Source organism: Mus pahari, unplaced genomic scaffold (genome assembly GCF_900095145.1).
Source record: "Mus pahari unplaced genomic scaffold, PAHARI_EIJ_v1.1 scaffold_12735_1, whole genome shotgun sequence".
Lineage (NCBI taxonomy): Eukaryota > Metazoa > Chordata > Mammalia > Rodentia > Muridae > Mus > Mus pahari.
Window position 1 is genome coordinate 2,921 of NW_018393793.1, and position 13,850 is coordinate 16,770.

General features: G+C 36.0%; 1 protein-coding gene across 1 annotated transcript; it reads left to right on the forward strand.

Moving 5' to 3' along the window:
- The first annotated feature begins 1,330 nt into the window (after positions 1-1,330).
- LOC110315739 (olfactory receptor 14J1-like) lies at positions 1,331-7,272 on the forward strand. The gene is made up of 5 exons (XM_021189719.2): positions 1,331-1,402; positions 3,795-3,891; positions 4,812-4,933; positions 5,146-5,426; positions 6,181-7,272. Exon 5 carries the CDS (start codon positions 6,201-6,203, stop codon positions 7,167-7,169), a length of 969 nt encoding a protein of 322 aa, XP_021045378.1. The 5' UTR covers positions 1,331-1,402; positions 3,795-3,891; positions 4,812-4,933; positions 5,146-5,426; positions 6,181-6,200; the 3' UTR covers positions 7,170-7,272.
- The last annotated feature ends 6,578 nt before the right edge of the window (positions 7,273-13,850 follow it).

The following is a 13,850-nucleotide window of genomic DNA, read 5'->3' on the forward strand; positions in this document are numbered from 1 at the left end:
AACACAGAGAGGAAGGGAAAAAGAGGGTAAGGGAGGAAATGCAAGACGGGACAGACAAATCTCTTCATCATTTGAAGGGTGGGATGGAAACTTAATGTAGTAGATGCTTCCTAAAATATGTGTATAATATGAATGCGACCATTAAAATAGGCAAATTACAGGGGAGACTGACCTCATCTCTCATCCCAAAATGGGACTTCCAGTACCAGGAATGGGTTAATTTAATGGCATTTACCCCTGTAGACTGATGTTTGTGATACAAAAAGTAGACTGGAAAGTTTCCAGAGAAATCAAATGTTAACCCAGACACAAACCTTTCTATCTCCAATGGTGTATGTATGATTCATTGATACAGTGTTGGCACATAAGTCATGGGAGTTTCCAAACATCCCACAAAATGGAATCNATCCCTGACAGTGTTGGATGACCAAGAACCTGAGACTAGATATACTAATGATATAGATAAAAACCCAGTACTACTAAGGGGATATAGAAATAAAATTACTCCTTGGAGCATTCTGCAATCTTTGGACACTAGTGCCTTGCTCAGCATCTTCAGAGAAGCTTACACATACAGCATATGGAAACAAATACAGAGTTTCGCAACTCAAGAGTGTGCAGAGAATGAAAAACCTAGAAACACTCACTCCTAAATGGGATATCTTTATCAGTTCTGCCAGTTAGAGCTCAAGGAATCCTGCAAAAGAGGAGGCAAAAAATGTATAAGAGCCAGAGGGGATGTAGGCCACTAAGGAAATGAGGCATTCTAAATACAGGAGTACTAAAGCACATGTGACTTCCCAGAGATGCTGGTAGGATGCACAGAGCCTGCATAAGTGCACCAGCTGGGGACCCAGCACTGAGAAGAAAAGTAAACACTTTTATAAAAATTCAAATGTAAAGTTAGTTTTCCCAGCTGAGTCTCACTCTAAAAACAAAAACAACTTAAAATATCAAATAACAAACCCACTAACACTATTAATGATACTCAGCTACGGTTGCACGTAGGAGCCTAGCATAACTGTCATCTGAGAATCTTCATCCAGAAGCTGATGGAAATAAATGTAGAGACCCACAGCCAAACAATTGGCAGGGCTCAGGGAGTCTTGTGGAAGACTTAGAAGGATTGGAGGAACCAGAAATAGGTGTCAAGGACACCATAAGANGACTTACAAAACCAGGGCCTATGGAGGCTCAAAGAGTCTGCACTACCAACCAAAGAGCATCTGGCCATAGACCCCTTACACGTGTGTAGCTTTGTCTTCATAATGGTCACATAGCAACTGGAGTAGGGACTGTCTCTGACTCAGATTCTGTTGGCTGCCTTTGGATTCCACTTCCCTAACTGGGGTGCCTATCTGGCCTCAATGGGAAAGGGTGAACTTAGTTCTGAGGCAACCTGGTATGCTAAGGTGGGTACTATGGGGGGAATTATACTTTTCTGAAGAGAAGGGGAGGATGGAATAGGGAAAGGAGGTTGGAGGATGGGATTGGAAAGAGAGGAGGGAGGGCAACAGTGATCAGGACATAAAGTGAATATATTAATTACTAAAGGAGAAAATCAACCACAATTGCATCTATGGAGGTTGTATGTATAATATTTTATCAGGGCATTTTTCTAAACCTTACAGTTACTCTGCATATATATTATTCCTCTTGATTGAATTTCTTTTTTGAACCCCTGTGTGTGTTGCTTGAACATGGTTATCTCTGCATTTATATGTGGTTCACATGAGTTTTCTCTGTCTGTATTACTTCTACTTTTACTGTGTGTGTGTGTGTGTGTGTGTGTGTGTGTGTGTGTGTGTGTGTTCGTGTTTGTTTGTGTGTCCCATTGCAATATTTTTGGCTTGTTTCATACTATATTTTATTATTATTATTTAGATGTCTGGGTTTTTTATTGTTTTAATACAGGTTCTGACAGTGAAGTGAGACATTGGGAAACGGAAAATCATAATATATTTTATCCTGCCTTAGACTATTTTTCTTTTGTATATAGGCTACAAATCTTTTTGTGCCCTGCTACTTCCCTGAAAATATTTATCAGCTTTAAATGTTTCCTAGTGAAATTTTCAGGGTCACTTGTATATACGATTATATCATCTGAAAATAAAGAACCTTTGACTTCTTCCATTCCTATTTGTCTCTCCCTGATCTCCTGCAGTTGTCTTATTGTTTTTGTTAAGACTCTCAACATTATATTGAAAAAAATTCTGGAGAGAATTGTCAACCTTGTCTTTTTAGTGAGATTTCTTTGAGTTTCTCTTCATTAAGTAGGTCTTGTACTTCCTGTAAACTGCCATTGTTGTGCTTTAGTTATATTTCTCAGAACCTACACTAGGAGGTTTGCTAGGCTCTAGCTATGACATTTGGTGCTAGCTGTTTGACTGATGTTACTCTAATATATAAACATATAAATTTGAGCTGACTATGATTCTAGGTGTTTATATCTTGTCTTTGTAGGGTGGATTTTCCACTCCTTTCTTTCAGTTGCATTCCCTGGATTTTAGGAGAATGTGTGACTCTGGGTGGCCTGATATAGAGTGGGGACACTGTGGATTCCCAGAGAGAATATTTTTCTAGGTCTTAGGAGCTGACAATAATGAATGAGGATAGGCTAGGAGAGTAGGGTTGAGAAAATCTGAAGGATTGAGGGAGGAAAACTGGGTCTGCCCCAAGGGTCTGTGGATGTAGAAGTCCACAGGGAAGTAGAGAGGGTAGACAGGCTTCTGCAAGCTGTCTGCTGCACAATGGGAATGAGATTGGAGAATTGGAAATGGAGGTTTGGAAGAACAGTGAAGATCACCTACCTGGTTTACTTATCAGTGTAGAAATCTAACTATGAATAGCTGTAGAGATATATCTTGGTAGCACAGCTGAACTTATTCTCCAGCAATAGAAAAAATAGTGATATAAAAAGCAATATCATGATCCACTTTGACCCTCAATTCCATTGATTTCACGAAAGTATTTGGGTATCACCCATCTACAACTAAACAATGTTTCAAATTAGGCAAAGTTCTACACAATGCATCCCATAAAATATACAGGAAGGTTTTGGCAAAATCCTATAATTGTATTTCTGTTGGTGAGTTTCAACAAATCATGAGATTATATTTGAACCAAAGAAAAGCAATGCTTTATGTTCTTTAGAAAGCAATAATTAATTTTAAGGAACAAACCAATTTTTGTAAAGTATCATCTGTGATTTGCCCATACTCAACATTCATCTGTACATATCATTTCCTAACATGACACTTCACATACAATTAATATTTGCTGTTTAGATTTCCTCCATTAGTCTAGTTGATATGAATTCATTGGAAAATAACTGCTGTAATAAACTATGGTCAACAAATGTACAATTTTTTTTTATGTTTTTCTACTGAAATTTACATATTTTAATTTTGTCTGGTCAGAAATGAACAGTTTTGCTACACAGTAGCCCTCTACCTGTGGTATTCAGACCAGAAACTGCCCTGTGACATAATGTCTACAATGGCTGAATCAGAGACACTCAGGGTGGTGCCTAGAGCTCTGACTTCTAATCAGCTTTCTGGAGATTCACAGGTCTACTGAAGACTGAAAACCACTGAGCTGGGACAAATAAACCCCAGGATCACAAAACAATTCAACAGCTGTGTGGAAATTTTAGGGACTACATGTCCCAGGTGACATGGGGTCAGAGAAATCTAGTACCTTTGCCTAAGTCCAAATTTCCCTTTCAAAAGAGAGTACACCTCCAAGTCCATCCCCTCTCTGCAAGAAGACAGCTCACCCAAATTGTTCTCTAGGGACATAATACGATTTAAAAGTCTGCAATTGTGCACAACAAATATGAGAAATTGTTGATCAGCTTGGAGAGCCACATGTAAAACATATTATCCTGGAGTGAGTTTCCGGAACTTGGATGAGGAATGATAAGTATTTTATGTAAATTCTAATAAAATCATACAACCTTAGTTTGTTAAATCAAAATTATCAGTATAACAAGGAAGCAAGGGCACATTACTTAAAATAAATTGATTTTAAAGTTTCATGTAAACATAATAAGAGTCCATATGAAAAGACTACTGAATGAGAGAAGTTAACATGTTTTATTCTTGCATATGTGACACTTCTGTAACCAGTTAAAGCACTTCTTCAACAGCTCTCAGATATCAACATTAGAGACAGCCCAAATAGCCATGTTCAATGTGATTATTACCATGTCCCTATGTGATTTTTGATATGTATAAATTATTATAACTTGATGTTACTTAAGCCTCCAACACTTAAAATTTTTCTATTTAAATGCTTGACTCAAAGTTGATGAAAGTATTTGTGTGGATCAAGACCGATTTTCTGAATGACCCAAACATGTCTCCCATTTATTTACATGAATGATCAATGTTATTCAGCTTTTTCAACTCTCAGTTTACTGGTTTGATTTGACAGATTAAACTATTAATATTAAATGAGCTAGTTTGTTTTATCAGATTGAAATGTTAATTTTAATGAACCAATATAAAATTTATTATGAACAATAATTATAAATCTGTTTATCATTTTACCAATCTCAAAGATAAATACTATGAAAGCAAAGAATTTGAAAAGACAAAAACTGTGAGACACATAAGGAAGATCTTTGCTCTAATTTCTATTCTGTATATGAAGTTTTGAAGAAATCAAATAGTATGAGAATAGTCTAGAATGATTCAAGTAATGACTGAGGTACACAGAGCAGGAGAAAAGAGGCTTTCACACATAAAAGCTGTACCAGATGATACAAAGTTATCTAGTTTATTTAACAGTATTTTATTTTCATGTAGATGGAGGATCTTTCTATGGAGCTCACATTGGTTTGAATTCAGAATGCTGCTGCCACAGGTCCTAATGTCATGGTTGGATCTAAGATCACTTTAACTACAGTCAAAATCCTACATCCTGTCAGGTATTTGGATGTAGGTTCATTTTTTTCAGAAAGAGGTGTGAGTATCTGGAGGGAGTTTTTGCTGTCACAAAACAGATGCCATTAACTGAAAAAATGTCTCCACATTGAAAAACGTGACCTCAAATTTTATTCTGCAATTACATTTGTAAACATACAAATTATAAGTAAACTTGAAAATATGTGACAGTATTTCATTTGCTTTTGTTGCCTAGAACTCACCAATGGAACAAAAAAAAGAAAAACATTCAGGAAGGTGACACTCTATTTATGCTCATCACCCCCAAACACCAAATGCAACTTGCATGGGGTGGGTAAATGATGGGTTATTTTCAATCCTTCAAATATCGAAAGGAACATGATCTAAAGCGTGTCTTCTATTGGAATCATAAATGACTTTAAAAATGCAGTCTTTTATTGGATATTGGCCATTTTCCTCCACATCTTAAACCATCTCAAGAAATCACTATCTATCTATGCAATTGTCTCTGTTTTGGTAAGAGCTAATAACTCCTTGGTGGCTACACCTGAAGTCAAGTACTATGGACAGCAGTTAAATGGAAATAGAATTCAAATAGAAGCTGCTTTCCCCTATAATATTTCTTAAAATGAAATAGAATATTTAAATTCAGAATGTCATGTGAGTATTTCCCTTACATAAGTATTTTTCTCATTGATTTCAATAACTCCTGCACTGTAATAAAAACATGTTTTACACTTGATTCTACAATAACCAACATCCTCTTGCTATAATGACAGCATTGTTTTTTAAAGAGAAAAGCTATTTCTAGTGGACAAGCAAACCCTATTTTAATTCTAGGTCTATTTCCTATAAATGCCTTTTTTATTTGCTAACATGGTACCCTGCCCAAGCTATACATAGCCAACCTAATCTGTGTTCAAAAACTCATTCCACAGTACATCACTGACTGACTATTGCTGACTTAAAGAAAAGCAATGGGTTTCACTTGTGTCAGTGGAACAGTGGTTTTTCATGGGGCAAACCAAACCACATTCCTTCAAAGAACCCAGTGATGGACCACTAGTACATTTTTCTGTAACTACGGCTTTATGACCAAATAGTGTGAGATGTATGGAGATAAGAAAAATGTGTTCTCACTTAAATTTCTTAAGAAGTATAGAAGATGAATAGAGTATAAAGAGAGAGAATTATTGAAATAAATATTGATGAAAATGAATAATGCCGCAGTGTCTTTCTACTCCATTTAATATATCATTTTATTCTCCAGTTGCTACCACAGCTTCTGTTATGAAAATGATTGTGAAAAATATAACCACAATGAGTGGATTCCTCCTCATGGGGTTCTCTGACAAACATGAGATGCAAATATTACAGGCTTTGCTCTTCTTGGTGACATACCTATTGGGCTCAGCAGGGAACTTCATCATTATCACCATCACAACACTGGACCCACAGCTCCAGTCTCCAATGTATTACTTTCTGAAGCACCTTTCCATTCTGGACCTCTCATCCCTCTCTGTCACAGTGCCCCAGTATGTTGACAGTTCCCTGGCACGAAGTGGCTACATTTCATATGAACAGTGCATGCTGCAGATTTTTTTCTTCACAGCTTTGGCCTGGAGTGAGATGGCCATTCTCACAGTTATGTCTTATGACCGCTATGTGGCCATCTGCCTCCCACTGCACTATGAGGTCATCATGAGTCCTAGAATGTGCACTTGGGCTGTGGCAGCTGTGTGGCTAAGTGGAAGCATCTCAGGAACGTTATACACAGCAGGTACACTCTCTATCAGATTCTGTGGGGACAGAATAATCCATCAGTTATTCTGTGATGTCCCCCAGTTGCTCAAGCTATCCTGCTCTAATGATCACCTTGTAGTAATAGGAATGTTTAGTTTCATGACTGCAGTGGCCTTTGCCTGCTTCACTGGGATTGTCATCTCCTATGTCCACATATTCTCCACAGTTCTCAGGATGCCCTCTGCTGAAAGCAGGTCTAAGGTCTTCTCTACGTGCCTGCCCCATCTTTTTGTTGTCTCACTATTTCTTTCTACAGGCACCTTTGCATATCTAAACCCAACCTCAGACTCTCCAACTGCTTTAGAATCCTTGCTCTCTATCTTTTACACAGTACTACCTCCAACTCTCAACCCTNTTATTTACAGTCTGAGAAATGAGATTATAAAGAATGTTGTAAGGAAGTTACTGTTGAGTACAAAATTCACTGTTAGAATCATTTTTTCCTGTTGTTTCTGACTTCAATTATACACAGTGTTTATATTCATTGGGATTCCTTCAAACTGTAATGTTAATGAAGAGCAATGTTTTATTTTGTTTTCTTACAGATAAACTATATTGTATAATCAAATCCTTATGGATGTATATTGTTTTATATCTTGTACTTTAGTATTAAAAGTGCTGTTTCTTCAAATTAATAAAATATTTCAGTCTTATAATATAGATTCCCTAATTTTTCCCTCCTAATACATCTACATGCAGACACACTGACCTGACAATCTCGGTATATTTCTTACACTTTTGCAGAGGCAAAATCACCAAAATAAAAACACAAAAGTATTTCTATTAGCCCTAGGTCCACCATCATGCTATAATTTTAAGTCAACAACTTATTTTTTAAATTTTATTTTAAAGTTATTTTTCTACTAGTATGTATTGATATAAATGTATATGATATCACTAGATTAATTTCCATAATCTTACAGTTGAAATTTTCCTGAAGTACAGTTTTCAATTCATATTAAAATTTATCTATCTATATTCAGTAATTTTACCTATTTATCATCAATATTTAATTATTGTAAGTAATTTGATACATGCATTTGTAAGTTATTAAGCTTTGTCTTTATAATTCTGATGAATGGACTTATTGAATCAAATTGTACAAAATATTTAACTCTCTTAAATGATGTGATCATATTGTTTTCTAAAATTAAGTAATTTATATGCCAATTAGCAATGTAAGGTGAAGGCACTTCTCTTCTAAATCTCCCATGATTTTACTAGTTCATGAAGTACTATGGATACAGACAGAAACATAGAGCTGGATGAAATCCTGCCAGATGCATGAAGTATATTGACAAACAGCACTCCAATCTGTGGAGATTTGTATTTCAGTAGTAATCCACCTTTGCTAAATTTCTTCAGATGTGTGATAGCCCTCAAGATCAAATACATTGATAATACTTGTTAGTTTTCATATTATTTTAATCTTATATATTTTCTTTTCTTTTTGTAAAAAGCTTCATAATGATGTGAAAAACAATAATCCCCCATTTTATAGTTGGTAAAACAATTCTGTCTCCGTTTCTAATATTCAGACCATTTTTTATTCAAATTTTGTATATAGTATATTTAGTCTCAGATTTGACACCTATAATAACAAAATTTGGTCAGTTTTGATTTTCAAGATACTACCACAAATGACTGATCACCAGACCTTTTACCTATTCAGACACTGGACTGTTCAATCCACCTGCAGAGGCATTCAAATTACATTTGATTCTTACTGAGTTGTATCTTTTCTGAAATACTTATGCTAGCCTGTTATTTTAATAGTTAACTGAGTTACAACATAAGGAAATTGATTCTGTTTTCTAACCTTATACTTTAAACTTATTTACATGAGCATTCATGTATAAATTTTGGCTGACAAAATATTGGCTTATCATTACCAAATGACTTGGGTAAATAACAAATATTTGGTTTATTAGTATTTTGTTGTCTTCTGTCTTAAATATGTTTAATGTCTTCATTTTAGTTAATAAAGTTATTTTCTTTGAGATTANTGATCTTTCAAATATATAAAATAATTTTGGAAATGTGTTCTGTGACATTAAATAGTTTGCTTTTTTTTCACATGTACCAACAGGTTTGTTGTAGATCCTAAACAAAAAAGAAATTTTCAATTCTTTTTAAAAATAATACTTTCTCAATGCTTGTTATATATTTNCATCTGTGTGGCTCATTTACATATAATTTACTTTATATTAACAGTAACTCTGTGATGAACAACCAATGACCTGTGACTTCCATAAAGATTAGACATTGCTACCCCTTTCTTCCAAGTAATAAAACACTCCCTCTTCTGGTTTTTCTATATCTAGAATGTAGATACAAGATCTAGGTTATAACATTGGGTCCTCCAGCTAGAGACACCAGCTTAGGATAAAACAGAAGAAGACCCTACCTAAGCAGCAGTCATTTCCACCAAAGTTGGTGGCTGAGGTGATCAGCTTTAGAAAGCAGTCTTCTGTTCAGAATCCAACTTATGAATCAGTAAATCAGTGGTATGGAAATCATTGTCTGAGCTCAGTTGCCAGCATAGTGGTCTGTTCTGGCCATTCGTGGCCCTGGGCTCATCTGTTCGAAGCTTTGTTACCTGCCTTCCAAAGTTATCCTGTGGCATACCCAGTATACTTTAAAACTCCTGTTTAACTANGTGAGGAAAAGAAAAATAGGGTGTGTAGAAGTTACATAATCAGTTCCTCAGTATTTTAAATCCCATATCATTTTTGCTTTTGAAAGAAACTTCAGAACAAATAATAACCTTGATTGTCCTTAANAATAACTTCTGTATTTATATGAATATATGCCTTGAACAATTTGAAAAAAAGAAAAGTAAAAGGTAACTCCAAATTTGATACAAACACAAAACAGAGATGACTAATGTATAATATTTATAGCTTAATAATCACAGGGTTTGGTGATACAGTTAATGGACAAAGGGAGCTGAAAAAACTTGAGTTTCAATGAAATGCCTTAATTTATTTTTTCCACATGTTATGTTAAAGATTCTCAGACTCATACTTTTTTAAAGATTTATTTATTTATTTTATGCATGAGTACTTTATTGCTCTCTTCAGACATATAAGAAGAGGGCATCGGATCCTATTACAGATCTTTGTGAGCCACCGTGTGGCTGCTGGGAATTGAACTCAGGACCTCTGGAAGAGCAGTCAGTGCTCTTAACCACTGAGCCATCTTTCCAGCCCCCAGACTCATTGTTATATTTAGAAAATGAAGAAGTGAAATGTTTCTTCAATTTGACCATGCAGGCACATTTTATTTCCTTTAGTTGCTTCTATATCTTGTCACACTTCTCCATTAAAACGTATCTGTTATATCACTTACAAAAACTTAAAGTATTGCTATTTTACAGAACCTACTTGTTCTTTAAAAGTGAAATGAAAGTATTGTTTTTTTCTCTAGGTTGGATTATTTTCAGAAACAGATCCTATTCTGAGAATAAACAAGTGAAGTGGAAGGCACCCTGCCTCTCACTTGGTTTCAGGTTCCACCGTTCTATTTTTTTAATTATCTATTTCAATTTTCCATATTATAGTATAACTACATACTTTCTCCATTTCATTTCCTCCCTCCAAATCATCACATACACACTACTTTGGACCCAAAATTATTAAACAAAAATCACAGGATAATTCATAAGGATTTTTGTGTGGTTTATTTATTCCTTTGGGGATATATTATTCTCTTAATTTTTTTCCTATTTAAAGGTGGTTTATTTAGGAATGGGAATATTTCTGCAGAAAACAAGAACATGCAAAAACACGGCCTTGGGCAGACACTTAATATGACACTTTCATGACAATTTGAGTTTATGGGAATTAGTATGTACAGTACCTTCCTGAAACATTGAGTACTGATTTGGTCTTCATTTTTGTGTGATCATGTCAAAGTCTCAAGGCTTAGGCTGTACACTTTTATAAGAGATGAAATATTACACAATATCACTATATCTGGACCAAATGTTAATTACTAAACCAGTATCAGTAATAAGCAAACTATTTTTATTTCAGTCATCTGGCAATCTTCTTACTACCATACCCACGGTAGCATTACCAATATGCTTACTTCAAGCACACTAGCTTACTTAGCAATGCCCACAAATAACAAGAGTGTGGTACTGACAACTTAATTCAGTGTGTTGTGGTTGCTCTGNTTTATTATTATTTGCTTATCTCTTGTTGTACCTAACTAGGATGTATTGAAAGGGATAATACATAGAGGGTCTAGACCTGACAGTTTATACTGACTACAACTTACATTATAGAGAACATCCATCCACTGCTGATGGCAATACAAGCTTGTACAGCTGCTATGAAAATCATTGTGTGGTTCCTCAGGAAGTTGAGATTAGATATCCGTAAAGATCCAGGTTTACAACTCTTGGGCATACCCAAAGGAGTTTAAATCCTATGGTTGCTCACGTATGTTCGTTGCAACTCTGTTCATAATAGCCAGATATTGGAAACTTCCTTGATGATTGTCAATGGATGCATGGATGAAGAAAATATTTACACAGTAGAATATTGGTGCTAGAGAAATATCATTCTTAATAATGTAATNCAGACCTCAAAACACAAATATAATATGGTACATATCATCTTATATGTAGATGCTACTCATTAAGTCATTAATAAGCAAGCTACAATCCATATAGCCACAGAAGATGGGTATAGAGTAAGTGAGGAGTATAGGAGTATAGGATCTTCCTAGGTGGGAAAAATATAATAAATAGTAGCTATGGGTATGGAGGGCACTGGCACTGGAGGATCAAACAGGGAATGAAAAGGAAAGGAGGATGAGGGAGAAAAAGCAAGAAAGAACAGCTAAAGCTCTGGGTCATTTGAAGGGTGGTATGAAAACCTAATATAGTAGAAGCTTCCAAAAATATATAAATAGATGAAAGCAATAAAATTGGTAACAGGGGGATAGAGTCCATCTCTCTGATAGAACTTCTAGTACCAGGAATGGGTTATAGTAATAGAATTTCACTCCGATATACTAATGTTTGTAGTACTGGAAAGTACTCTAGTTTCCAGAGAAGAAAGACAAACACCAATACAAATACAAACCCTTCTATATACAAACCCTTCTATATACAATGGTGACCTACATGTAAAATACATTCATACAATGTTGACATCTATAGCATGGGAGTAACCAAACAATATTCACCTGGAACCAAGGGCCCATTCTATGGGATGGAGCCTATCTATCCTGCTCAAATGGCCAATAACCTGAGACTAGCTAGGCCAGGGTTATAGAGAAAACACAACACTACTAAACGAAGATAGCAATGAAATTACTCCTCACAACAATTTGAAATATTTGTGGATTAGTGTCTTCAGAGAAGCTTCTACCTCCAGTATATGGGAACAAATACAGAGATTCACAACTGAACAGTGGACAAAGAATGAGACTTAGAAACACCCAGTCCTAAATGGGATAGTTCTATCAAATCTCTTCCCTCAGAACTCAGAGAACTTTCCAAAAGAGGAAGCAAAAACAATTTATGGGATAAAAGGAAGTAAGAGCCAGAGGAGATGGAGAATACTAAGAAAATGAGGCTTTCTAAACACATAGGTACTAAAGCACATACGAATTCTCAGAGACCGTGGTAACATGCCAAGGGCCTGCACAGGTGCACCACATTGGGTCCCAGCACTGAGAAGTGGACACAGTTCCCATTCATAACCCAGAAACAAAAATGCAGATGTAAAGTTAGTTTTGTCCAATGGAGTCTCACTCTTAAGGGCAGATCCCACAATCAGTTGTAGATGCCCAACATTTAAAAAACAAAAACAAAATAACAACCACAATACCATGGACACTATTAATGATATTCTGCTATGCTTGCAGGTAGGAGCCTAGCATAAACTTCATCTCAGAATCTTCATATATTAACTGAAGGAAATAGATGCATAGGTCCACAGCCAAACATTAGGCAGGGCTCAGAGGGTCTTGTAGAAGAGTCAGGAGAAGGACTGAGGGAGCCAGAGGGCTCAAGGACACCATAAGAAGACCTACACAACCAACTAACCTGGGCTCATGGGGGCTCACAGAGACTGAACCTTCAATCAAAGACTATGCATGGACTGGACCTAGGCCCCCTATACATATATATCAGATGAACAGCTTGCTCTTCATTCCAGTCCCTTAACAACTGGAGCTTGGATTCCCTGTCTCTGATTCTGTCACTTCTGGATCCCTTTACCCTAACTGGGCTGCCTTGTCTGGCCTCAGCAGGACAGCATGTGCTTACTCCTGAGGTGACCTTGTTTGTTTCATTTAATATTACATTTTATTATTATTATTTAGATGCCTCATTTTTTCTAATGAGAGACAGGGTGTGGATCTGGATTGGAAGGGGGGAGAAGGAACTTGGAGGCTATAATCACAATATATTATATTCTGCCTTAGTCCATTCTTCTTTTGTATATAGGCTAATAATATTTTTGTGTTAGTTTTGTACCCTATTACTTCGCTGAAAATGTTTATCTGCTGTAGGAATTTCCTGATGAAACTTTTAGGGTCACTTGTGTTTACATTTATATCATCTGAAAATAAAGAAACTTTAACTTCTTCCTTTCCTATTTGTCTCTCCTTGGACTCCTTCAGTTGTCTTATTGCTCTTGCTAAGACTTCCAATACTATATTGAAAGGATCTGGAGAAATTGGTCAACTTTGTCTTTGTGAAATTTCTTTGAGTTTCTCTCCATTTAAGTTGATCTTGACTGTGGGCATCTTGTAAACTGACTTTATTATGCTTCAGCTATCTTTCATTTCTCAGGACCTATGGTAGTGGGGTTGCTGAACTCTAGCAAAGGCATTGTGTGCTAGCTGTTTGACTATGTTTTCATTCTGATATCTAAGCATGTAAATTTGGGCTGATAATGATTCTAGGTGTTTATATCTTGTCTTATCTTTGTTGGGTGAATTCTCCACTCCTTGGTTTCCNTCACCTTCATTGGATTTTAGAAGCATGTGGTGGCTGTGGTTTGCCTGATACAGACTTGTTCTGTGTCCCCNCCAGGTGGAGACACTGTGGATTCCCAGATAGAATGTGTTTCTGGGTATCTGACAAGAAGGAATGGGGATGGTTTGGAAGAGTGG